The sequence below is a fragment of the Amblyomma mixtum genome, chromosome 5 (assembly GCF_055824585.1).
Source record: "Amblyomma mixtum isolate Tamu chromosome 5, ASM5582458v1, whole genome shotgun sequence".
Taxonomy (NCBI): Eukaryota; Metazoa; Arthropoda; class Arachnida; order Ixodida; family Ixodidae; genus Amblyomma; species Amblyomma mixtum.
The window spans coordinates 63,284,271-63,311,954 of NC_143016.1; the positions used below are offsets into that span (position 1 = coordinate 63,284,271).

At 48.5% G+C, this 27,684-nt stretch overlaps 2 protein-coding genes across 7 annotated transcripts in view; both read left to right on the forward strand.

Annotated features, from left to right (window-relative positions):
* The window catches only part of yki (Transcriptional coactivator yki), a 176,082-nt gene extending 170,995 nt beyond the window's left edge, over positions 1-5,087 (forward strand). For 4 of the 6 annotated variants that reach the window (XM_089544737.1, XM_089544734.1, XM_089544732.1 and 1 more), the window contains one exon: positions 812-5,087. In XM_089544737.1, the coding sequence (XP_089400863.1) occupies positions 812-892 (81 nt within the window). In that variant the 3' untranslated portion in view covers positions 893-5,087. The remainder of the gene's footprint in view (positions 1-811) is intronic. The other 2 variants (XM_089544735.1, XM_089544736.1) reach the window with 1 other exon arrangement.
* A 15,549-nt stretch (positions 5,088-20,636) lies between these two features.
* LOC149342432 (uncharacterized) lies at positions 20,637-26,558 on the forward strand. The gene is made up of 2 exons (XM_089544738.1): positions 20,637-21,268; positions 23,392-26,558. The coding sequence occupies exons 1-2, from the start codon at positions 20,821-20,823 to the stop codon at positions 26,259-26,261; spliced, it is 3,318 nt and encodes a 1,105-aa protein (XP_089400864.1). The 5' UTR covers positions 20,637-20,820; the 3' UTR covers positions 26,262-26,558.
* Positions 26,559-27,684: the final 1,126 nt, after the last annotated feature.

Consider the following 27,684-nt stretch of genomic DNA (forward strand, 5'->3'; position numbering starts at 1 on the left):
CAGTTTTATGGTTTCAAAGAATTATTTGGTGTAGCTTCCCCTGAAGTTTTCGCTTTAGCGGAGGTTCTTTTTACTTCGACTTAGTTCACAGCGCAATATTTTTGTGTGTGACTGCAATAGATATGCAGTCTGCATTGCAGAAATCACACTCATGATCTGACAGGTTTTGATCAGTTGTTGATGATCAGCTGACTGCTACAGTTCGAGCATCCAGTAACACTTCTTCGCTCTTAGCTTTCATTTATTTGTGAAAGCATGCAGAGTGCATATTATTCCTAGAGGATTATAGTAAGGGGGCGCAGTTAATTATATGGCAACAGTAATCTCTTTGGTTGCGATACCTAAGTTCTGCTGGAAGGATTACGTGGTTTTGACGTAGAGCTTTTTGCAAATGATCAGGGTGAGTGCGAAATTGGCCTGAATTAAGCTGAAAGAAGCCTGCTGTATCCACAAGAGCATGGGAATTGCAGTAATTTTCAGTTATCCTGAAAGGCAAGGAAAAATGGCTAGGGATGTTTAGAAAACGTTCAGTACCTAATATATAACATGCTAATGCTAATCACATAACAGTTTGAAATGTGGGCCCCATGTCATGGTAACATTAGAATGCTCGCTCAGGGCACAGCCTGTGAAAGAGACCATGGGATGATAAAACATAATTTGGGATGAAGTGTAGGTGCATGTCTGCTGCACGCAGCCCCCTTTTATGCAACCCACCAGTATCCAAACCGCGCCATGATGTGCTGCGCACTTGGCCATAACGCCCGACAGTTTTTCCTCATAGTGTGCTGTGTGTTTCTGTCTTCCCTAGGAGGAGCTGCAGGGAGACCTTCTGTCAGACATGGAGGCATTGTTAACGTCCAGCAAGGACAGCGTGCTCACATGGCTTTAGGACGGTGCCTGACAACCACTTTCCTTTGCCCCTCCCTTCTCTCTGCCAGCTTTCCACCACTTCTCCCCTTGGACTGTCTCCCTTCTGAGAAAAAAAAAAGAAAAAAAAGAGAGCAGACTGGTGCACTGCCATCGAACTGGGACACCTCCATCTGGACAAAGTCGAGAGTAGGCCAAGCACGAACACCCTCTCCAATCCCTCCCGTGCCTTGCGTTCCGCCTGCTGGGAACAGCTCAGCTGTGGGCTGTGCTGCGTTGAAATTGAGGCACCAAAGCCGTGCTGCGGAGGGTCACTATATGTGCTCTCCGTCCTGTACGAAATTGTGCACGAGCAGCTGCGGTTCACTCAAGTGCCTTATGGATGAGCACTTTGTTTTTCAGTAAGCTAGCATGAGCTTGACTTTGCAATAACCTTGAGTGCCTTGAGAGGGACAAATGCCGTCCATCTTTGATCATAATCTAGCCTAGAGACAGTGCACACTCACTGTACCATTGAGTGTGTTGTATTATGTAAGCTGAACTTGTTACAGACCTGTGCCTTACCAACACCGTGTGTGTATTGTCTTTGCAGACGTGCATGCTTGTGTGCCTTATCAGAGTAACACACCTGTATTTATAGCTTTTACTGTTGTGAAAAAAATTAACACTTAAGAATTTGCTTTTTGTGGCAGTGTGGCTGCCATGCTATGAGTACAGCTAATGAATGTTTCCCTGCATGGAAATTTCCTTTTGTTGTGCAGGTTTCAAACAGTGAATATGTAGGGTTATTTTTTTTTTCGTGCTTGTCTTCTGGTTTTCTGAGTGTTGTGATTTGCAAGGGGGAGGCTTTTGGGAGGGTGTTCCGCAAGAAGCAATAAGGCAGCTAAAGTGCCGTGTTTATTGAATCCCTTTTTCTTTTGAACCCTGTTTCAGTGTAAAGCCAAGGCTGTTCAGACGTCTCAGCAAAACATGCCTTTGCGGTCTTGTTTCAGTCGAACGGCTGAAATGAGGGACCCACGTTTCTCTGGTTGCATGTCGCTGTTATTTTTTACACCCTGTTTCAAGGATGGCAGTGTCGTTAATATAGGAGCCTGCGGGCTGAATGATCTTTTCTAGAGGTTAACGACCCTGCCCTTTGTTATCAGGAGGTACTGTTGATGTTGAGCAATAACAAGTGCCGTGCGCCGTGTCTCAGTCGGGCACGCATTTGCACCTATTTGTTCCTACCTTGTTTATTCTTTATTTTCTTCCCCTCTCTCTCTTTGCTCTCCTCCTGAAAGAGGAACTTGTACATTTGAGTAGCTGCATGACTGAGGTTGTCAGCGTCCATTCCATCCACAAATATAGCGCTCCTCTCCCTTTGTGAAGCTGTCCGTGACTGCGGAGGGGCAAGGCTTGTTGCCAGAACCAATGGTTAACACAGCAGCTTCTCGGCATGTCGTGCTGACACCAGTGCTCGCATAACGACAGCACTCAGTGCAGTTTTATTACCGGCACTGGCATTGTTTGTGGTTGATTTGCGTAGTGCGCCTCTTATTTGCTTTCTTTTTAATCCTGTTTATTCAGCTTAGTATGCATATCAGCCTTTAGCTCCCCCTTTCCCTTTGTTTTCCCCCCTTTGTCTTATGTGCCGAGGCATGACGTGTATGTCAAATTTGTGCCCTGTTAGAGGCTTCTTTTTGAGTACTTTCTTATAAAGTCTGTAGCTGAGGATATGGTTTGTTTAGCATATGTTCTCTTATAAGCCCTTATTTACCACAAAAATGTACCTTACTTGCTTTGAATCCAGCTTATTTTCTTTTTACAAATGTAACCCTTGAAGCTGATGGAAAAATCTGCTAACCATGGTTCTGCCAACAGTCTTGTTACCTGTCCAGCCAATGTGCTGTTGTGTGCTGGGAGAAAGCGTGGTTATTTTACACGCGTGCATGTGTGTGTGTGTGTGTATGCGGGTGTGCATGTGTGTGAGAATGTGTTTTTATTTTTTTATTACATTGAGTTCATCCACCATGTGCAACACTTGAGAGAGCACAAAAGGCTCTTCTTGCCGGTCTCGGCAGCCTTGCATGTGTTGTTATGTTTTTCTTTTTTTTTATTCATCGTTTATCGAAATAGAAGGAAAGCTGAGGCAAGGATTGTGAATGACAAGCTTGAGACGTATCAAACTTCGGCTGACCTGCAGGACATTTTTTTTTTTCTTTTAATTCTTCCAAATGTCATGTAAAGGATGCTTTTGAGTGCCAAACGTGTGTAACACACGTGCAATGTGACGCATCGTCATGGGACGCATTGTTTCTTTCTGTTCCCTCTTGTACACATCTTTTTTCTTTTTCACCCTTGTACAGACGTTGTAGCTGCATTTACACAGCCATGATGAACCTTTGCTAAAAGTGAAGACCCAGTGCCTTAAATATTGCTTGTGGTGGTTTTGTGTTGGGCAGTATGCAATGGGAAGAGCGAAACAGGTTTGCAACAGCTGGAATAGGCAATTTCTGTCCCAACATTGTGAGCCTTGTACAAACTCCACAAGCATCGACTGACTTGTTTTTACTACCTATGTGCCTTGAAGAAATGTGCTGACCTTTTAAAAGAGCATTAAAATTTACATGCTTTGCTGCTCTTGTACACTTTTCTACATTGTGCAAGATGTTTGGGCTTCGAAAAGCAATAGGTAACATGACTGTGCAAGCAAATCCCACAGAGTGCTCCTTCTTTTACTGTTTTCGTAATTAAGCATTCTTATAGTGTTTTTACAGCACGACAGCGTGCTTCAAAATGCTAGCGCTGCATATGTGCTTGTTTTGCTCCAACAATCATGCTTTGCGTGATCTGCTATTTGGTGAGCAAACAGACTAGAGCAATGTGTTATATGGCATTGATGTCTTTTTTGTCGGAACATTGTTGTAACTTCTGCGAAATGGTGAAGAACGAAAGGCCACCCCACCAGTATTATTACTTTGATAGTTTGGCAATTCACCGATGCTTGTCACGTTTTTAATTGACAAGTTTTCGATGGTTGTGATTCAGAAAGTACAAAAAAAAAAGGGCTGCTGCAGTGTTCTAAAGTGGCGTGACAAAAAAAAAAAAAGCTTGAAAGCTGTTGTTGTGAGTTGCCAAAAAAAAGTATTCTGTGAACACCTGCATTTATGTTGCAGTGCAAATTGAAATGGCCTTTCCTTCCTCACATGGTGCAGTTACTTAGTTGTTTTTTTGTTTTTTTTCTACTACGCTCAATTCCTGACTGCCCATTCTTGTCACGGGGCATGTGATGCAACATCATGACTTTTGGTGTGCATCGTGCCGACAAGAATGTATCACTTGGTGCAGTCTGAAGTTCGTGCAGCTGTATTTTTCTTCTCCTGAAACCTTTACTGACTGACATTTTTGTTGCTGGTAAAGTAATGCAAGTACTGATTGTGTAGACTAGGGGTTCTCAATTTTTTTGTTAGCCTTGGGGGAACCATAACGGCTTTTAGAAGCAAGTGATGAACCTGGCATGTCGTGGCATAGGTCCATTTCTGCCTGACATGCATGCATAAAAAGAGCATGTGTACGCAGCGCCACTAAAAAAAAAACATGACCTACTTCAATTAATGATGACTGTCTTTATAGTGAAACAGTTCGTTATAAGGAATTATAGTACAATTAGTTCCAAAATAAAGTGGAAGAAAGAAGTGGGTGGTTAAGGCATGCATGTATTTAGATAAATAGGGAACCCAAAAAAGCACTCCGAGGAACTGCAAGGTTTTGCGGAACTGAGTTTGAGAACCCCTGGTATAAGGCAGTACTTTGGATGTGGCTTTTGTGACAAGTGCAATTGATCTTATTGAACGTGGCAGCATTGTGAAGGCAGTACAGAGCAGCTACCTCTAATCCGGAAGCAGATGTGAATTGCAAAGTGTTTTGTCATTGTTGGCTTGAAGTTCCACTGTACGACTGCTTGTTGTGAGCGCATTGCAGGAGACTTGTTGTGATATGCCCATCCCTCCCCTTTTTTATGTATATTATGTGTATTTTAATTCTCACTGGTTTTTGGGAAAAGGAAAAAGAAAGATGAATTGGAAGTGTGCTTACAATCAAAATTTAACGTATAGCAAACATTTTTTAAGGAATGATGTATATAAAAGGCTTACTTAATTCCTCCAATATTTGCCATTGTTTGTATTTTTCCTTATGTTGGCTGTGAACCATGTAAATAAATAATTAATGTTCAAACACTCCTAGCCTACTTTTGTTTATGATTCTGAAAACAGTGAGCTCATTTCATGCAGGTGGATGAGGTAAGAAGGTAGTCCATGTCACATGGGAGAGCTGCCCTCCATTGCAAAAAAGCTTTGTGGAAAGGCATCCCACTCTGAGGATATAGGTTGAGGATTCCCGAGAGAGGGCCTCTGTTTTGGTTGCAGTAAAACACTAATTTACAAAGGCCAAGCTGAGATGCTGTTAGAAAGGAGGTCTGAAAGTCGGGAAAAAAAATTGAACCGCAGATAGTACAGCATACTGCATATGTAAGTTGGTTGGGCAGCATGGCTGCTTTTCTGATATAATCACCTTGCCTCATGCAAACAACTGCAGAACCTGCACATATGTTCTTATGGACTGTGTCATAACTGCCACTTGCTCAAAGTTGCAAACATGCAGGGCTATGCAGCGCAACGTGTAGCATTTTCTCAATTACTATCTTGTCTCCTTTTTCTCGTAATCTGTCTGTAATAATGAGGAGGTGAACCAGTCTACCTGCAATGGAAAGCATTTGCAGAAGGCATGAGAAATGGAGGGTGCTGCTAGTTTGCTTCCTGCACCATGCCTTGGGGCGGGGCTCATTACTGGATCCTGACCATTTGTGGGCGTGACACAATGCAACCGCCGTGCTGTGTTCTTGCCCACCATGGTAATTATCACAATTGCCTGCATAGGCGCGCCGCCCAGTTAACGTCACATGAAGTAGAACCACTGATCTTGACTAGAGGGCTGGATGGTGCATCGGGCGCCTGAAGTAAACGGCCTCGACTCTGAAGCCAGCCGACAGTGCACGAAATCAGACCTCAGCATGGTTTCTCAGTTTCAGTTTTCGTTTTCTCCTTTGCATTCCGTCTTTTCGTGGTTCTTGTCTTCTTCCATGACAATGCCTATCTGTTGAGCCGTCAACTGCATGAGGAAACGTCTTTTCGTGGTTCTTGTCTTCTTCCATGACAATGCCTATCTGTTGAGCCGTCAACTGCATGAGGAAACCAGCAAAGACTTCGGGAAAGACATTTAAAAATAAGGTTCCATTGCATTGTATTGGGACTACACTAGCAAACAACAAGATGGCGCTACACACACAACATGTATGAAAATGGTACGGAGCCTTGCCTTCTCAGCTCTGTGTCATCCCATCAGTGGAGGATAAATTCAAGAAAGAATAGGTGGAAACCTTCACCAGGCAGCAGACTTTGCAGTGACCACTTTACCGAATTATGTTTCGACCGAACCGGAGTGAGGCCACGACTACTATCTGGTGAGGTGCCGACGGTGTTCTGGTTCACAGCAGCGCCTCCAAAAAGGTATGGTACTGCTTTTCCAACGAAGTGCATCAAATATTGTTTCATACTGTACCAAAGTATGCCCGAATGGGCTTTTATTCGTGATGCTTGGTGGAGTTGACCTCTAACAGCGCTTGTCCTCCATTGCTCATTCTTGACCACTATTTCTCTCGCGCTGTGCACATCGAAAAAGGAATGCGCTGCAGCATTCATGATGTCATTCGTTTCTCTCGTGCTGTGCAACTGTCAAACATGACTGTGCTATGGAGTAGTATGTCTAGAAGGTATATGACAGCCTAAAGCGATAAACATTACCCACTATCGATGAGACGAGATATAGGCCGCCTGCAACTCGAAACTTAAATTCGTTCGCGCTTTCTTTGCTACGTGAAAATTGAGTTTTATGTTGTCATCGTCACTTCATTAGTGCTCCTTTACGCTCGAGAAGACAAGGACCAGATAAGAATGTATACTATAATATGTAAGTACGTACCCCTTTGCCACAGCAGGGGGAAACCTGCATATATGTTTTCCTGGGTTTCTTTGAAATTGCAGGGTTCTCCAAATGACACTCACATTTCTCGCGTTCAGTATCCAGCCTCTTAATGGAGATCGGTGAGTAGAACCACATTAGGGAACCGCATGGAGGAAGGAAAGCTCAGGAGGCCCTCGCTATCCGAGCAGCACGCCAAAAAGTGCGCCGGAATGCACACGCAGAGCCTTTGGCCGACGGCGCAGCGTATAGTAATGTTGGACTATAGTGCCTAGTGTATATTTCTAGGCACTATAGTTTGACGCAGCGGCTTTGTTTGGTGCATTTAAATGGCATGTACTGAAAAAAATTTTGCAAACTGCGGCGGCTTTGCGTTACGGGGAATTTTTTAACAGTTGGCGTTTTTTTTTTAGTTACGGTTTTCTGCTTAGGTATATTCGCCTTGTGGAGCAAATTTCTTAAGACCCTGTTTGTTTTATTGCACTTCTAATAGGACCATAGTGTGGGTCTAGACATTCTTTGTTTTTCAAGTTTGTGCATTTTAAATTTCTTGCATGATATTTTCTTCTCACTCTAGATCGGACACGGTTTCGAAAAAATTCAAAACCAAAATTTGTGCTTTGTGGTTTCGCGCGTTTAGGGAGCAGCTCCGCAAGGCTTCTGCCGCTAGCTGGCGCTCCGTCAAAGGTTGAGGCTTCACACATACCAACACTCTTCCTTGGGTTCTTCAGCTTTGCTATAGTCGGATACAACTTACGTCTGCAGTGAAGCTCCGCCCACATTCAGCCTCCGCGCACAGAATTCCTCAACGACAAAAAAGTAGTCCGCTGCTTAAACGTTTCTTGTTACATAAACAAAAGCTTACCACAAGAAAAAAAATTAAGAGCTCTAGAATTTTGATACGTGGATTGTTCGATATAGTGAAAGATTAAAGCTGATTTCGTTTACAGTTGCGATTGGCCAGCGGAGTACTACAAGACGCCGCGGCCCAGTGTTAACAACTTCTGTTTTTTTATGTTGCAACCTACTATTACTATAGTCAAGTAGCGCTTTAGCGCTAAAAGAGAAAGAATCCTATAGGTGCCGTTGTTGACGATTTCGGGTGAATTTGAAGTTGGTCCCCTCAGGGTTCTACTGCACGGCCGCAGCTGCAATTCCAGTTGCATCGACGTGCTGGCCAAGGGAAAAGCGGTAGCGTCCGGCCGAGGTGAAAGTTGCAGATCCAGCTCATGCAACAAAACGACGCAGTTCTGCAGCTCGCTCAGAGAAACGCTAGGCATAAATCAAACATGAACCATCCTTCGCTGTCTAAGAGGTCGTGACAAACCTGAATCGGCAACAAACAGAGCACTACTACAAATCACCCACAAATTTCTGATCATGATGATGATGATGTCCCAGGGGATGGGCAACCATAGAGTTACCACAGCAGATAGATATATACCCTGACTGTTGTGAAGCTCAGAGAAAATGACAAAAAGGTTCCTTCGGCCTAACCGCTGCTTTTTGGGTTTAAATTTAGCAGAGAGATGGAATTCGGCAGTCAATTTTGGCGCTACACTTAACAGGACGAACAGACAAGAAAGGCGCATCATGTATCGCGTGTTGCGGAAATATACGCGCCCCGTAAAATGATTCTTTCAGCTAAACGGGCGCATTGTTCGAGCTCAAATTTCGCACAGAAATGGCATTTGGTCGGCAGAATTGTTTAATACCACGTTTGCTTGGGGTACTTACCTGATTCGAACAGAATAAGTCGGATATTCACATCGTCTGCGGCGACGACGAAGGAAATTAAGCCGCTCTGTCAGCGATCGCACTGGTGGCGCCATCTCGTTTGTTCGCCGCGAAGTTTAAGCAAATGTGGGGGATGTTTGCGGGAAGTTTGAAGGCTCTCTTTCAAATGTTTTTTAATTGGTCACAAAAAACGCAGTTTGGCAAAAACTGCGCGAAATTCGCAACGTTTCGAATGCCTTTAGCAATAAATCTTTTCGAGCTTCGAGTGTCGTCTGCTTTCGTCTGTTCGCTACCGGTGCGGTTTGATGTCGTACACTGCCACAGAATAAACGCTATGAGCGCTCTGACACCCTCCTGAAAGCATTTTTGCATTATGCTATCTGTGTAGATACCATTTGGTTCTCCTTTATTTGCAGAGGATCGGGTAAGGAGTAGCGGCGGTGCGTTAGCTCCCACCAGGCAGGATTTTGGTGGCCCTGATAAGGGCCGTTTCGCGACTTGTTCTTGAGATCCTGTGCAGCTCAGACGTCAAAGTGGCCGCCGTTGGCTTGGATGCACCTCTCCAGGCGCTCTTCATAGTTTCTGAACACGTTTGCCCGCATTTCATCAGTGATCTGGTCAAACGCGTCCTCAATGCGGGCCTTGAGCGCAGCGATGCTCGTCAGTGTGCCGGCGCTGTATACAAGCGATTTTATGAAGCCCCAAACAAAAAAATCGCACGGGGTGAGATCAGGTGACCTCGGAGGCCAGGGCATGTTTTCGGACCCGCGGCCCATCCACTTGCGCGTGAAATTTTCATCCAAAAAACGCCCAACCTTTGAGGCGTAGTGCGCTGGGGCACCGTCGTGCTGGAAAATGCACACCTCTTGCTGCATGTGTCTTTCGTTCAGTTCAGGCAGAACATCGTTCTGCAGCAGCGACAGGTAAGAGTCGGCAGTGACAGTATCACTGAAAAAAAATGGTCCTACGACCCCTTCTCTCCAAATCCCGCACCAAACTGCCACACCTGGAGAGTGAACAGGACGTGTTGTTGAAAACCTGTGGTTTTCCCGGGACCACTGGCGCTTATTTTGCCTGTTCACTGCGCCGTCAAGATGGAAAATAGATTCATCAGTGAACAGTATGAACTGCAGATGTCCAGGGTCTGCAGCAATTCTTCTCTGTTCTGCGCGACAGAACTCCAATCGTTGTGCCAGGTCCTGGGCGGTAAGCTCTTGGAGCACGCGAACTTTGAAAGGACGCAGCCCTTTCTTCCTAAGGTGTCGGCTCACTGTTGACGCTGTGGTGCCGAATAGCAAACCTGCGCGTCGGCAGGAAAGCCGTGGGTTTGAGTCGAAAGCGCCCTCAATTGCATCAGCAATAAAACTCCTGGAGCTTCCAACATCGCATCTTTTCGTTCTTCCGACAGTTCCAGTTGACAGAAACTTGTCGACCCACCTTTTCAGAGATTCTCGATGCGGCGGTCGACGATGGAACTCCGCACGAAACTTCTTACGCACGAAGCGCATGGAATTGGATGCGCACATCCATGACACGGCCATGGCCTTCTCTTCGTCAGTGTACGGTCTCATTTGTCGGTAGTAAGCTTCCGTACTTTACGAAAGAAGGCAAGACTGAAAGCACAGACTCAGAAGCTGCAGTCGGTAGCGAACAGACGAAAGCAGACGACACTCGAAGCTCGAAAAGATTTATTGCTAAAGGCATTCGAAACGTTGCGAATTTCGCGCAGTTTTTGCCAAACTGCGTTTTTTGTGACCAATTAAAAAACATTTGAAAGAGAGCCTTCAAACTTCCCGCAAACATCCCCCCCATTTGCTTAAACTTCGCGGCGAACAAACGAGATGGCGCCACCAGTGCGATCGCTGACAGAGCGGCTTAATTTCCTTCGTCGTCGCCGCAGACGATGTGAATATCCGACTTATTCTGTTCGAATCAGGTAAGTACCCCAAGCAAACGTGGTATTAAACAATTCTGCCGACCAAATGCCATTTCTGTGCGAAATTTGAGCTCGAACAATGCGCCCGTTTAGCTGAAAGAATCATTTTACGAGGCGCGTATATTTCCGCAACAGTCGATACACAACTAGGCCCCGTCCTCACCGTCTTAGTGGTAAGTTATGTTTCAAACTAATCGGGGTGAGGTACTTGCCTGATTCGGTCAGAATTAATTGAAAATATCCATCGTCTGCGGTGAAGGCGGACCAAAAAAGCAAGCTTTTGCAGCAGTGGTGCCATCTCGAGCCCACCGGAGGAACGAGCGCTCCACAGGTGTGTGAGGAGAAACGCAAGGGGAAGTGGCTGCGCGGTCGGTTTGAAAGTGTTTTCTCGTCGACATCATCAATATTCGGCGCCGAAAACAATGTACGCGACTGCCTCCCTTCCTCCACCTTGCGTTTTTCCTATGCGTTCCTCCGCAGCTTACCTGCTTGGCAGAGTGCTTGTTAGTCCGTCCGTAGTCCGATGGGGCTACCAGCACCATTGCTGCGAAAGCTTGCTGTTTTGCTTCGCCGTCACCGCAGGCAATGGAGATTTCCGAATCATTTTAATCGAATCAGGCAAGTACCCTACCCAAACGTATTGCAAAACAAAACATGACTGGCAAATTCCACCTTGTGCGAAATTTGACCCCGAGCAAGCGAGCGGTTGGGCCGAGGATTTTTTTTTTTTTTGATTTTCTCAGAGCGACGCAACAGTGAGTAGGAGACGATCCGTCCGGGTACCCTCAGTTACTGTGGAACGTCAAACCCAGATCTTGTCGCACCCAGAAGTATACGCAGCAGCGCGAGCAACGCAAAGAAACCCATCACCCGGAGCGGATAGAATCACAAATACCATGACTCGTAATAGCCCGGCACACTTACTGCGTGTTCCGTATTTATCTCTCCGGTTTTCCGGTTCGAATCCCTGCCGCAAGACAGGCTCTAACTTAACCACTACACTGTAAACATAAATTAGCCCGAATAGGAGTATAAATGGCTACTATACGCTTTTAAACTCCTTATCGAAAATAGCGCGACTGGTTGTAAGCGGTGAAAATGAGGAAATCCCCCCTTTTATACTGCCGTCACGAAATCAAGGAGTGAAATAAAGCGCTCACATGAGTTTGCTACATTTCCAAACGGGAGTATGTACGTCGGCTAGAATACTCCTTCAGGCCCTTAGACACCCCTTAAAGTCTGCCCGCCGCCTAGTGGCAGCTGCCGGTTCACCGCGCTTGCAGGTGACGACGCCGGCTGCGGCTCCCTTATCGCTGCTTGCTCGCTTCTCTCCTCTGCTTTTGCTGCTTCACGCACGTTTGTCATGATACAAGACACCGAATCGCAGCCGCCTTGCTCAGCAATGTGCTTCACAGCCACTGAAGCCTCCAGCGTGTTCGCAGGACGCTTGGTGTTGTTTCGCCTGCGACGGCAGTCTGCGAGAGGCTTAGCCAGCCTAGCTCAGTAGAGCCAACATGACGGTGTGTGACGCGTCGACCTACCCACAGCCGCCAGCTTACTGCCCGCTCCTTTGTGCGCGCTTGCCGTGACACTGGGCACCATCGACATTGGCAGCAACATGCGGCATTGAACGTCTCACTCAAGCAGGCAATACGTGCAGAAGCAACGAGTGGCCATTCATTGCCCACGCAGCATACAAATGTTGGCGGCTGCCGTTTCGCCGCGCCGACATGGCGGTGTGGGTGCGATGCATCAGTTTTCTCGACACCGACGGCCCCTCGTTCTTTCGCTGCATCTTCACCGGATCTTGCAGGGATAGAAAGGCAGTACTGAACTCTCCTTTGATGCCACAGACGAGCACGCGCTTCACGCCACTCCCTTTTCAGTGTGCGAAGACTTGATGTGAATCCCGGGTATGCCGAGACGAAAGGCTTCATCATCGGCTCGAGGAACCAGCTGACACAGTGGTCACTAAGTAAGTATCTGAGAAATTTATCTGAGCTGAAAAAAGTGTGGCCGTAGTACAGTCGTGGCTGTTTACATAATACATACAACTGGAAGTATGGTCAGTTTTCCTATGGACCAAATTTTCTCCACGTATTTACGCCCTATGAATGTGGAAAAGCTACACAGGCAGTGAGCAGGGCGAAAATGCAGTGCCGTTGAGGTCCGTGAATTTTTGTCACGTTATTACGAAAGCGATGAGAACAAGACCTCGCGAGGCGTCTAGTTAAAAAATGTGGTATCTTGTAAGCTCTTCGCACTTGAAAAATGAAAACAAGTTTCCTCTTCGCTTCCGGTTTCTGAACACCTTCCATTTATGTGAAACACGTGGAGGCAAGCGTTCCGGTTCGAACTGCTTATCCCGGGAGGACAGGGAAAGAAAAGGAATAACGCATACACAGGTTCACAAGATCCCCTGCTATATAGGAGTGAGAGAAGAAAGGAAGAAAGAGGTGTCGTAGTGGAGGGCTCCGGAAATTTTGTCCACCTGGGGTTCTTTAACGTGCACTGATATCGCACAGTACACCGGCTTGTAGAATTTCGCCTCCATCGAAATTCAGCCGCCGCGGCCGGGATCGAACCCGCGTCTTCGGGCCAGCAGCCGAGCGCCGTAACCACTGAACCACCGCGGCGGGTGGAAGAAAGAGGTGCCGTAGTGGAGGGCTCCAGAATAATTTAGACCACAGGTGGCCGAAACTATTCTGGAGCCCTCCACTATGGCACCTCTTTCTTCCTTTCTTCTCTCACTCCTACCTTCATTCCTTCCCTTACGGCGGGGTGCAGAACTGTCGTTTTTTTTTATAGCGGGGGGGGGGGGGGGGGGGGGGGGCTTGGTGTTCTACCTTAAACTCCTTTCTTAACCAGACAGACCTGTGTCGAATGTTTTCTTTTGAACCCTGGCCACGAATGTGAGGGCAAAGCAGAACAGAAGGCGGGTGGGGTGGGAGGAGGCGGGAGGCGTCTGGTGGCAGCTTTCTATTCCTAACAATGACAAAGAAATTACAATAAAGCATCGCTCCTCCTGCTGTGTTCGTCACCCTTGTCCTGCCTTTGACATGTACGCAGAATGGTGGCGCCCTCAAAATGCACGGCCGCGGGTTATCTCAGCAAAGAAATTCATGCAAGCTTTCACTGCGTGTGTGCAAAGCGCTCTTTTGTTTTGCGTACTGTAATTTCAACAACTCCTTTTGGTCTAATGCTTGGAACACGTGAGGAACCTTCGGACAAGCGAAAAAAAAAATTCGGGGGGGGGGGGGGGGGGGTGCGTAAGGTGCGTAAGTCCCCTTACGCACCTTACGTGCAGCAAGGCGAAAACCTTTGCGCCATCCTGCTGAGCTCTCTGGAACGCTTGTGATTCCTCAGTGTGTGCATTTGTTTGGTGTTATGCTCGTTATAATCGATTTCGAGTTACGACATACTACACCTTGGTTGCCAACATATACAGCGCAAGAAGACAAATCGTCAAATCGTTTGACACCACTTCGAATGTCGCACGTTAATTAGTTTGGCCGTAATGAACGTTTGAAGTTACAAGAAGTCACGGTTTGGGGTACCAAAGGTCGGCGATGCGAATCGATGTGATGCTCTACGCTTTCATTCGACTATAATCTTATGCTTCGTAACGCGCTGAATCGTTTGATACCACACCGAACATTCGACGCCAATTAGGTGGTTCACAACCTGTTTGTTTGTTTGTTTGTTTATTGGGTTTTAACGTCCCAAAGCGACTGAGGCTATGAGAGACGCCGTAGTGAAAGGCTCCGGAAATTCCGACCACCTGGGGTTCTTTAACGTGCACTGACATCGCACAGCACACGGGCCTCTAGAATTTCGCCTTCAAGAAATTCAGCCGCCGCGGCCGAGATCGAACACGCGTCTTTCGGGTCAGCAGCCGAGCGCCGTAACCACTGAGCCACCGCGGCGGGGCGGGGCGGTCCACAACCTGTGTACCAATGTTCTGACTTGAACTCCTCACGACGAAGGTATGCTACCATATGCGGAGTGCCGCGCGGTTTAACTATAGGTTTGATTGACTTATGGTAGTCTTCACATATGCGTCGACTTGAGACGTCAGATGTTTGACTGAGAAGTTCGCGCGGACGGGCACGCTGGCGAGTCATGAGCCTATAAAGGCTTTCTTCGTCTTAAAAAAATTATATCGCCGTGCCCCTTTTAGTATACTGTGTGGGGACGCCTTCGTCCCCTGCGTTCGCTTTCCATCAACGCACTTGTTCCCTGTAGTTAGCTCCCCCGAAACGCACTCTTCTCAGTTTGGTTACTTTAACTAACAGGGGAGGGCGCTCGCGTCGCAGCGACACCAGCGCCACGGATGGCGTTTTGCTGCGCGCTCGCGGGGAGCGACTGCGACGGGCTCTCTTCTCCTTGGTACCGGGAAAGGACGCGGACGCTTCGCGTTCTGCTCCGCTCTTCGCTGGCGGCGACCTCGTGTGGAAACATGTTCCCCTCAGCTCGTCCTGTCCGGCCTCGGAGTTTTTCCCCTGCCCTAGCGTGGGCGAACATTCTCTCGTAACCGTGCTGGTGAGTCGGACATCCTCGATTCCTCGTGTATTTTGTTGCTAGCTGGCGTTATTGTTGTTGCAGCAATAAATGCCTTGTTTGTATCAGCCAGTGTGTCGTTCCTTTGTTCCCGTAGAGCAAGGCCAGCCGTGGTCGGTGTGCGCTCGGTAGCACTCGCGACCACGGAGTGGGGTCCGCGCGGCTTTGAACTGTGTCAGCCGCGGTTAAACGGGGAGAACGTGTTTATCTCCCCATTTTTAAACCCCACAACTGTTAGCAAAAAAACACCCAAAAGGGAGTAAATGGCTTGTCCTCTAACGCACACCCCCAAAATGAGGGTTTTTTACTCCATATGTATAGTGTTTTTATTTACTCCCTTATATAAGGGAGTTATTTTGGAGTATAAAGGGAGTTATTTTGGAGTGAAAAGGGAGTTAATTTTTTGCTACCCAGAGATGGAGCCCAAAAATGGCGTCATGTTTATTTATCCTCATTCAGGCTCATTCTTACAGCAGTGACAGCGGCGGAAACGGGCAGTAGCTCTGCGGGCCGCCGGCAACCCAACTTGGGAAACTGCGCTGCCCTAATGTGACCGCGCGTCACGCATTCTTTCCGCCGTCTGCTTGACCAGCGGCGGCTTACGCGGCAGGAGTCGTCTGCTTGTCGTCTCCTTTTGCTGTACGAGCTCGTTTGGTTGGCTATGTTCCTAGATAAAGGGATGTAACATTATAATCAATAGCTGGAAACTGAAAAGGAGACGCTGGGTAGTTTTCACGGTCATGCACCACGCTATATTTGACCCAAAACCAGAGCAGAAAAGATGAAAATACACCTGATGGTAGTTTGGAATGGCAGGGTTTGCTTTCATATCCACTTCATTAAGGCTTGGATTTTAAACATGGCTGAGTAAAAATGTGGCCTCTTGAGCTCAATAAAGAGCTCAGCGTTGACACTATGTTCTACCACAGTTCCATGTGCATGCAACACATAATCTGCTGCAACACATTGCGAGAACCACACTGTGAAAAAAGCCTGTGAGAATTAGGCATAAGCGGGAGCTTTAACGGGGTGGCGACACAAACAAAGGAAGGTCAGGTATCGTTACAGCACTGGAGGCTTCACAGGAGCAATTCAATTATGTAACGTACTGTAGCGGAAAACGGCGACAAGTCAATATCTCGTACCGCGGCAGGCGCCCGTGAAGGAGCAGAAGTCAGCAGAGATCCAGCGACGATGGTAACCAAGCGGTCGTCACTCGCCGCCTTTATCCGACAACTGACCAGAAGCAGACGAGACGCTAGGCGGCGGGGCGAATTGCACAAAATGGTGTTTTTTTACTCCATTTCGGCACTGGTGGAGTATTTGGCACAATTAACTCCCTTTTCAGACGGGAGTAAATGCTGGTAAATCCTCATTTTTACTCCATTATTCCCTCATGGGAGTAAAATGGAGGACAGTCCACCTTTTTACTCCCCACTCATGGAGTAAATGTTTTCACAAATGGAGTGCCGCCACCATTTTTACTCCCTTTTGGGTATATATTTGTTTACAGTGTAGTGCAGGAAATCAGCCAAAGGCAGTGCGAATGCGCAAGTCCTCCGTAAGACGATTTTATTTTTCCAGTTTTATGCTTTATAGGGCAAAGGTATCCCGACCGACGCTGCTTTTCATTCGCAGAATTGCCTTAACGACTACGAAACCGACTCTCTGCAACTTGTGATACCCTGAAAACCGCGTCCGCTGAACGCGGTAAGAACGTCCGCAGATGGAAGTTGATGAAGACGACGATGTGCAATGTGCAGCGGGCATGGAGGAAAAAAAACTGAGGAGGGAGCGTCCGGCGACAACCTTGAAGCCTCGTCTTAACAAGTAAAGATATAGCAAAAAAAAGACAGTGTGTCCCCCCGTGATCGCACCACGTGATAGCGTGCGGTAAAGTTTAGCCCCGCTGCGCGCGCGCATGCGCCGATTAGCGCGGCAGACTAACTGTAGATCAACTTCCTTGCTGTAGACGCCCGCGCCGCGGGTGGCGCATACGCGCGCACTAAAACATACCGGAATCAAAACATAAAGGACCGGCTCGGAGAGCGAAAAACTGAGGGAGAAAACGACTTCAAAACACTCGGCTTGCGAACGCTGGCCGCGTGACGTCATGCTCCCTCCTTAGTTTTTTTTCCTCCATGGAAGTGGGAGCGAGTGTTGCAATTTAACACGAGGCATGATCGGCTGCGGCGATAGCCCTCGTGCAGTGGCCAGCGAAGCTGCGGCCTACTGCTGCAGTGCTGCGTGTCTGCCACAACATTGTCAGCGCTAACGCATGCAGCCCCACATTCTCTCTCGCAACATCCCACGTACTTGAAATTGCTATTCAGGCGTCCACTGAACCAGGGAGGCAGTTATGTGCCTAAAACTGTCCCATGGGGCCAATCGACGAAGCCTGGCTTCTTTCAGTCTATCCGACTCACTTTCCATACCTGCCGACGAATCGCACTGAACCGCCCGTTCTGTACGCATATATATTGTTGCAACGCAGTTTCACCGGCTCCTCCTCTGACGTGATGCCGGATGGCGCGGCGAGCGGCGCTGCCAGCTGCGGCGGTTGCTAGGCAACGGCTCAGCTCGCGGTGTGGCCACCGGCCACAGCGAAACGGCGAGAATAGGGCCAATGTAGCTCTCGCTACAAAACTTAACGGCGTTTATTACTAGCACATCAATTAAGCATTATGCGTTTTCTGTGTTCAAAAATGTTAGTAAAGCTGTTTGAAAAGACCATGCTTCAGTATGGCTGACAATGTTTGGTTGTAATGTGTTCCATTCACTATTGCCAACGTCAGCGGCGAGTTCTGATATTTTACTGTGCGAGCGAAAATCTGGCAGACTTGATGTGCATGAGCCAGGTGAGCTGAACAATGAGGCTCAGAATGATTCCGAGAGAGCGGCTGGACGCTATGGAGCTATGTGAAAACGAAACCTGGCAAACTTTCTATGCTCGGCAAGAGGTTGAAGATTCAGGGTGTGCTTCGGTGCTTATGCGCTTTGATGAGGTGCGCGTAAGGTGACAGTATGAAATCGGCTGCTTTATTTTGTACTGCCTCGAGAGGATCTGTACGATTTGCGTGCGAAGGGTGTGTTGTAATATCCAGATGGCCTGCTCAAATATGAAGCTCGCTCTTTACCATACGAGATATATCTCAGTAAAGCACCACATCAACACCTGCTCACTAAAAATGTCCCGTGACGATGTATTGTACAAAAGCGAAATAGTATGTGTAAAACACAGGCCCAGCCAAAGGTACGGGGGAAAGCGCCACGCTGCGCGAGAACTTCTCAACTTCGTTTCTTTCGTCACACACGTCGTCCTTCTGTTGGCAAAGCCATCCACCGATGCTAAGCTAGAAGGGCGCCAACTGCAGTGTACGGCTTGAAGTACAAAACTGAAGTTGGTCTCTGTCGATATATTATCGCATTTTAACTGCAAAAACGCCACTTTAACCTAAAACGGAGCTTCTATAAGCTACAGAAACAACGAAAAAACTAAATACAGGTGTCGCCACCATCGACTGATTTTGCAATGTAATTTGTGCTGCGTCGACACTGTCTTTCGGGCACGGATCCCGGAGGCTAAGCTCATGGAGTCCGTGATCATGGAGTCCGTGATCACGGAGTCCGTTTCTCTGTAGACGTCGCGAGTTTAAATCGTGTGGATTGAAGATCTTGAACGCAATTTTCTCAGCAATAACTGTGTCTTTTTGCTGATGAACAAATGCATGCAAATACCCAGAAATAGCCGCAGAATCGAACTTTACTGACGACGAAAACTGGTGCGAACATCGTGAAGTGCTCAGTCGTAAAGAATGGTGGGGGAAGGGAACGTTGGATAATTAAGCGGAACAGTTTCGCAGGTCACGTCAGTCACCTGACGGAGCACGCGGTAAAAGGCCAAGGTAGGAGAGGACTTTTTCAGATTCCGACGCACCAAAATGGACACCGCGTGAGTACCAGGCCCTGTACTCCATGCCGGTGGTCATAAACATACTGTGGTGGGCTTGTGATACGAGAGGCGGGCGCAAGCAGTTAGCGCCAGGTCGGCTTCTGCAGTGGTGTCTCGTGCATACTGTATGAGTCGACAATGGGTGGTAGCTGCGTGATTCCGCGAGAGGTCTAACTGCGTAAATATTGAACATTTATTGTGAAAGTGCTTAATTATTTTGACCGGGAAAAACTGCCTCAAATTAAATTACTGTAATTTAATTACTTCCATGTCTGACACATATCTTTTTTGCCAGCGAAGGATAACACGGTGAATTGTGCATTTAGCTTGTCTGTTTACATCACCCTAATGGAAGGCGATTGTTTAAGGCTTCTCTCGGGTTATTTATTAGCTGTGGTGAGGTGGTTTGCTTCCAAGAAGGCCTTGGGCAGCTTTTTGCCGTGAGCCCGCATTTACGCTCACATGTGCCTGCGCGGATGATGGACGCAGCACAGAACACTACAGGCCAGCTGTGCACACTTATTCGCCGACAACTCCTCCTCCTCCTCTCGCTTCTCGTCCAGCATGAGAAACAGCTAATTGCGGGGTTTGTCTGATTCCACCTGCAACTGCGGTTCATGGGACATTAATGGAATGCTCGAGTTTGCGTCAGACCAGCTGCGGTTTCCTTCATACCACGGCCAATATGTCACAACACTAGCAGCTGCCCAATTCGTACATTTGTCTTTTATTCTGCCTGCGCTCCCATTTAAGCGCTCAGTAGGAGGAGGAGAGAAAGGACTCTCAGTCAAGTTCTAGGAGCTTTGATTTTTTCCCCTTTCTAGCTGTGGAGGACTGCCGGTCATAATTAGGCCGTGGAATTCCGCTGCTTCCGGCTGACGACAAAACATTCGTTTCACTGAGCACCACAATGGCCATTTCAAAAAAGGGGGCTACGTGTCGTCGACCCTGCGAGCTGATCCCATTTGTGCCAAAGCGCAGCGTTCAAAAGCGGAAGCGAAGAGGACGCCCCCCCCCCCCCCCCCCCCCTTCCTTCCCCCTTCGTCATTGCATCGGCTGCCGAACCGGTGACGTTCGCTTTGCTCAAACCGCTCGCTAAAAGCGTTCGAGGCACGAGGTGTATTGGTACAGGGCTGCTGCCTATGGCGTCGCTCGAACGCGCCACGACCTTTGCTTTATCTCGCGCGCATCACGCACGCATTTGCGCACAGTGCACGCAATCAGGTCTGCCGCGTGGATGCGTTTCCCATCTCTGGAAAACGGATCCGGTACTGGGCCACGGGAATGCTCGATCCCGAGTGAAAACGCAAGGCCTGTTAATCTGCATCCAGCATGGGCAGTTTTGTGCAGTACAACAAGAACTATATGACTGAGCACAGTACTACGGCGCGCGGAATTATGGAGCAAGGGAAAATGGAGAAAGAAAGGCGTGGTACTGGTGCCCGGGCGAGATGCGCCGCAATTGGCAAAATAACTTCCGAGAATTGTTTCAGCACTCTGACCCCGTTCACATTTGATTGAACTGCCCATCTCCGTGCACGGAGTTCCAGAGAGGCTGCCGAGGCGTTTCAGAATTCCAGAATTGAAAATGTATTACAAGCTATAGAACATGATTAGGAAATGGGGTATACAGGAGTAGACCCTGTAGTCGATAACTGTATAGTGTCCTCATGACTGCGTGCGGACGTTCAAGCAATAGCAAACTCGTGTGTTTGGACACGGCTGATTCATCTGTGCGCCGAACTACATGCAGTCGCGGAGCACAGCCGTGCTCTGGCACTCAGCTCCGTTCCAGCAGCAATGCACGCAACAGACGGGCCTCGGTCGGCGCTCAGCCGACCGGATTCACGCTTCAACTGATGGCGGCGAATGCTGGAGCGTGTGTACGCTACGAAGCTCGACCACAACACGTGCTGTTCATGCCCAGAGCCGTTGCTGCAAACGCTCCCTGCCGTCGGTTGCAACAAAAGCATTGCTGGTTAAAGGCAGAGGCTGGTTTGCGGTCGTTCCGGCCGCAGAAAACCTCTACTGGCGTTTCACATTGCTGCGCCATCGCGTCGGCCCGCAGTCGCCGGCACCAGCGAAGCAGACGCCGAGGATGGGCTCCCTCGGATGCATCGTGGTGGCCCTGACGGTCCTGGTCGCTTCTGGCTCGCCGAGGAACGCAGAAGCCGCGGTGATGCCTGAGGAACAGGGTAGGTATTGATCACTGTTGATAGCTGTGTGCTGGTCTCTCCATTGCAGGTTGATTTCTCCTTATATTTGCTGGTATAATTTCTGGCAGTGTGTGTTCGAAGCAGAATAATGGCTGACTCACAGGAGAGCATGAACGAACTGCACACTTTACAAGGGGGACCAACGAAGTGAAGTTGAAACATAATTGAAGACTTGTTGGTTTTACAAATGATGCTGCTTTAATTTTTCGCTTAAAACTACAACTAACATGCGCTTTGCGAAGCGTCGAGCATGCTAACTCCTTTTCTCCCAAATTTAAGGGGTAGCGCATTGTTTCTCTCAATTATCGTAGTTATCAACGTCAGAGGGAGAAAGGGGGGGGGGGGGGGGGGAGGGGTGTTGAGGGGTGTGCAGGTCTGCCTTCATCCCTCACAAGCGAAATGATCGAAACTGCTCCGCATTCCAGTGGCTTTAGCAGAAGTATTCTAGTTGTTTATATTGTATTATCTGCTATTATACAGATATTAGGCCCTATATAACGCAATTTTGGAACCATTCATGCAATTCTAAGTTACAAAGTCACTTTTTTTCCGCTGAAACAATGGCTTCCAATGAAAAATTGGGTGTTTGCTTGCGCATGTGTGCTTTTTCTTGCCCCTTGTTTCTGCTGTCCTCTGAAGAGAACGATCATCTGTTGCTTAGCTTGTTTTGATGTTTTTATTTTTTCTCTGTTTCATGATTAATGTTGGTTTCATTAATTTGTATGGACGTCACTAGTGTTTATTTATTTATTTTTTTTTTGCTTCTACCACTCCTGCCCTATCCGCCAAAGGGCAGCCGGCAGTAACGAGCCACACATGTACAGGAACAAACCTGTCCGGCTCTGAAATTTTAACAAAGGCTACATGTTCTTGAACGTGAGGATATCTTGAGATGGTTTATACGACGGAAAGCTGCAGGATTTCTGCATAATATAAATGTCTCACGGATAGCCCAATTCAAAGCCTTATTAAGCTACAAGATGCCACCAATCTTATTTTCATACTCATTGCTTCAAGTAACTGATATGTTGGACTAAGCATACAGGTACTGAAGTACAGCCAACTGCTGGTTATACGTGTCATCTGTTTACCGCAGAGTAAAGCTCTATACCAATCGGAGCCCTGCATAGTTCCAGTGCGCAGAACCTGTAGAGTGCCAGCGCTGTCGCCATGCTCTCGCATAAACAAGCTTTTAGGAAAGCTGTGAGCTCACTTTCAACTCAGAAGAGAAACCTGTGAATGAGTAGTCAGCTAGCAACGTTACAATTAACACAACTCCACCGCCCGCTAACTGACTGGCTGATTGAACAGCCAACTGGCACCCGAACTTGCACCCGCTAGATGGTTCCATTTGCCATGGCAAATACATGAATGTGCCGTGGTTGTTGACAGCGTCATTCCTACATGCATGTGCGTTATCCGAATGATGAACAGAGTAACCCCAGAAGCGGAAGTCAAGGTGCTTAGTCAGCCGGCTTCTCTGGCGCGCACATTAGCTGACAGAGTGCTTAGCAAATGCTTTTCACGTCTCTTTTTTTTTATTCCAATATATGGGAAAAGAAAAGAGTATATAAGCGCAGTACTCTAGGAACACAATAACGCAGCAAAGGTCGAATGTTTGCCGGTATTTGCATTAAAAGAAGCAGCTTGCATAGTAGGATACAAGTCAAGAACGCAGCGGCAAATACCCCTCAAAAAAGGCTGTCCAGCCTATGGCGTCGACCGATTGTCATGACGTCGCAGTTAATCTCATTTCACGGAGGCGGTTGTCAGTCACTTGCGATTTCAGGCTAGGGTTGGAGGCCGTTGGTTGGAGGGCCGTCTTTGGGAAACATCCACCGCTGCATTCTTGAGCTGTATCCTACCACAGGAAATTAGCTTGAAGCACGCAGGCTAACAGGACAACGGTGCGCATTCGCTTCGCAGCACTTTGTGTGCCCGAACGCTTCACCGCACGCATCGCACACTTCGCCGCTGCGTTGGTACTGCGACATCACTTGGAGCGTCTCCCGCGCACGCTACGCCATGCACGCGCCTGCACTTCGGACGCAGCCTGCCGCCACTCAAAGCTTGTCTCGCCCGCCCTATACTCACTCGTCCAGGTCGCCAAGACGTCCAGAGCAGCACCAGTGGCAACCGGCGCGGCACCCTCCGCCCGTTCGGCTACCTCGCCGGCGTGGTGCGCGAGACCCAGGGGAACACGTCCGTAGAGAAAGTGTACAACTTCGTGTACGGCAACTCCAGCTCCGTGCGACAACTGGTGCGCCTGTACGCGCTCATGTCCATTCCAGTGTTCCAGCAACAGCCGACGAAGCCCACAAGGCCGGCGACTACTGCGTCGACGACGCGGTCGCCGACGTCGCTAACGACGACTACACCCAGGACGCCAACGCCCAGTCCAGGCGGTGGGAACTCGTCGCACGAGACGGGAACAACGCCCACAGGAACCGAGAGCTCATCTGAAGTGGTCACTGAACTCAGCACACCCACGACAAACAGTGAGCCTTCCCGCGGAACAGTGTCCACGCAGGCAGAAACAGAGGCATCAACCAGTACAGGGACTGAAGATTTCTCAACTGAAACGAGTGAGGAAAGCACGCAGCCTGGCAGCACTCAACACGTCACAAGCGAGTTAGGGTCCACCGCGGAATCGGAGCACGAATGGACCTCTACATCGGCTAGTTATGAGGAAACGACACTAACCAGCGATGCAATGAGTACTGATTTTACAGAGAGCGTCTCAGACGCCCTTTCCACGGAGGAGACCTCCATCAGCACTGGAGGAACCTCTACTTACCCGGAATCGACAGTAACGACGGAAGCAACGTCATGGAATGACATAACCACGGACACAGGCCAGACGTCATTCTCGCTGACACCGCAATACACAGAGGAGACTACTACTGGAACGGAGGTAGATAACACGCACGAAACTTTGGACACGTCCACAAACGGTGTTCTTACAGAAACAACGGTTTATTCGACAAATGAACATATGTGGAGTACAGCGAGTACGAATGATCCGGAAACAATGTCTTCACTATTGTCCACTTCTCCTACCGACTCCACAACAGTTGTCACAGACGAACCACCTTCGGAGACGGCTCACGAAACAGATTGGACAACGGTGGACGGGACTACGAAGCCTACGTTGCCCACTACTTGGGGCGAATCACACACTCCTACAGCGAGTACGGATGACCCGGAAACATTGTCTTCACTATTACCCACTTCTCCTACCGACTCCACAACAGTTGTCACAGACGAACCACCTTCGGAGACGGCTCACGAGACAGATTGGACAACGGTGGACTGGACTACGAAGTCTACGTTGCCCACTTCTTGGAGCGAGTCACACACTACCGACCCAGACACAACGCTTGATGAGACAAGCACCCATTGGAGTACGCGCGACCCGACCATAACTGATTCTCTTACCGAAGAAGGCACTGAGTCGACGTCGGAATATACGAACACCGACTCTACGACGTATCACAGTACTACAGCCTTCACTTCCACTACCGAAAATGCGAGAATTGAGTCAACTACCGGAGTAACATTTACTGAGACAAGTAGCGAACTTCACTTGACGACCGATTTAACAACCAGTGACACTGTGACAGATGGTCATGTGCCAACTACGGAACGATATACAGTGACAGATATTTTGGAAAGAACGACCACTGAATCTCCATCACTTGAGACACTGGGGCTTGAGAGCACGACCGAAGACTGGGTGACGGAAAATTCAGCTGCAACACCGACTAAATTTGACACTGCAGAAACAAGTGCTGTTAGTTTCTCCTACACGGAAACAGAGCCAACTAAGACAGGTACCTCAACTGAAACTTCCAGCCAGCATCATACGGAGGACACAACGGATTTTTCTGTCAGTGTGACTAACACGTACACTGAAGAAACTACAAACCATCACGAAAATACGGAGACGACTACTGAAGAAAGCACACGACACACGTCAGATTGGACCGAGGGACCTGAGAGTGCAGCTACTGATGGCGTCACCGACATTACTTATTCTTTAGAATTAACTCCTTCAACAACCGAGCAAAATACAAAAGCTACTCCAACGTCGAGCACTGAAAAGCTCACCGAGGAGACGCACGAAGCAACAGAGTATACGACAATAACAGCGGAGCCTACCTGGATTACTTCAAGCACGAGCACTGATGAGGTGTCTGCGAGCGACACTATCCCTACGACAAGAGAGAGCCTGTCGACAGAGGGGACGAGTATTGGCAGTACATCTTCGGTAGGAGAAGTCACAGAGTCGCCAACCGAGGGAACTTCAACACTTTCATACTCATCTGCGATGACAAACGCTGAGACTGAAACCTCTACAGAGCTAACGAAGATCACAACGACCACTTCAGAGTCGTCCACTCTGGTTTCAAACATCGCAAGTGAGATCACCACGACCGAGCTGGCAACAACTCCAAGACTTTCAACAATTTCAGGCCCCACTTCCACCAGCAGCGAAGAGCAGACAGAAAGCCATTCCACCGGAACAGCTAGTGCGACGGAAGAACAAAACGAAACCAGTGCCACCAGGCAAGATACAACGTCACCAGGCCAAGTCGAAACGATAAGCACTACCATGCAAGCACAGGAAAATTCGAGTACTGTGGTACCGACCGTTCAAGAAACAAGTAGGAGCCTAGAAACGACGGCTACGACAACCGGCATGGAGAGCAATCTTACGTCACCGACACCACTGTCGTCGACAACCTCGGGGAATATTCCTTTCACCGACGAAGGCATAAGCGGCCAGCTGATTGATGGCCAGCGTACTACTCCAAGCCTGCCGTCTTTTACTGATGTTGGTATAGGGGGTGGTCTGATCACTTCTCCAGGAGCGTCACCCGCATTGCAACCCGAGAGCTTGGCATACACGGACGAGGGCATTCACGGTGGGCTTGTAGGCCCCAGTGTCATTTCCCAGTTTGTAAGCTGAAGAGCACCCGACAAGATACATTCCACTGATTGCACGTACGATTTCCTATCGAAGCATTTCATTACACTTCCGTCACGGCATGCTTGAGAACGTTCGTTTAGATTTAGATGCACGATAATTCTTGAAATCTTACTTGAACTGCTGTATCTTTTGCGTAGGTAACCACGTGGCTGCTGACGGACCTTCGCTGGGCACTTCAATGAAACACGCACTCAGAAGGCGTGCTGTACCCTTGCCAACTGCAACAAATGTTTCCCTGGTTCCGCTACCAGATGACGGAACCGACGCAACAGGATTCCCAGAAACCGTTGCGGAGACGGTGTCAGATTCAACTGGTGCCACAGTGGATCTGACGGATGCTATGACGGTCGCAACAATGGAAGAAGGTACGACAGAAGCTTCGAGCGGAGACATGGATTCAGAAGCAACACAAGCACAGTCAGAAGCGACAGGAATGACGTTAGGAGATACGGAAATGCCATCAGATGCTACAGGAGCGTATTCAGAACTTACAGATGCACCTTCAGCAACCACAGAGATACCGCCAGAAGGCGCAGGCTCAACACTAGATGTAACATTGACGCATCCTGAAGCCACGTGGCCGACAGCAACAAACACACCATCGAAGGAAACGTGGCCAAGCCAGGAAACGTCGACAGTTGCGACTACACCGACCGAGGTTGAGGTAACCAACTTCACAAGAGCTGAAACAGCGGCGCAAAGCGAGACAAACACGCCAAGTATGACGGAGCCTTCGAATCAGACGGTTCCAGCAGATACCAGTCCTGTGTCCTATGCCAGTCCATCGTCGCCTTTGACTCAGAGTCCGACGACCCCTCCAACTCAAAGCCCGTCGTTCCCGCCAACCCAGAGTCCATCGACCCCATCAACACAAAGTCAGTCGACATCGCCGACTCAGAGACCTTCCTCGAGGTTTCCGAATTTGCCTTACATGCCGAATCCCATGGTAGTGCCCATGGGGCTTGACGAGTTTATGGGAAGATTCGGTGTTACCAGGACGTCGAGCCGGCCTGCGACTTCTGTAGGACTTCCCTCGCTGTCTAAGCCTATGAATCCAGTGCCCCTGTGACCCGATGACATTTCACCTTTCTTTTCACGCATTGTTCACATATTTCTTCGCGTTTTTCTTTTACACTGTTTTGATAATAAAGAAGTCCTGCGTAACGAACAGTTTGCCTATTGCATTTCAGGAAGCATGGCGCGGAACGTCGTGTCCTCTAGGGCTGTGGCTCAGTGGTGCCTTGAGTGCCTTTCGCAAGCAGCGGGTGCCGTACCCTGCACCAGTGGAAGTTTGCGCGGCACCAGCGGGTGATGCGCATACTTTGTGCCTCTACAGTTAGCGGAGCAGATATTGCCAAGGTCACTGTAGAGGTCAAAAGTTCTTAAAGCGAGGACCAGTCTA

What these genes read in the sequence shown, in the direction of transcription:
- LOC149342432 (XM_089544738.1), top strand. Translation starts at nt 20,821, where the DNA reads ATGCAGTCGCGGAGCACAGCCGTGCTCTGGCACTCAGCTCCGTTCCAG. An exon ending in GGTGATGCCTGAGGAACAGG is followed by an intron (nt 21,269 to 23,391) that starts GTAGGTATTGAT and finishes TCACTCGTCCAG; the next exon opens with GTCGCCAAGACGTCCAGAGC.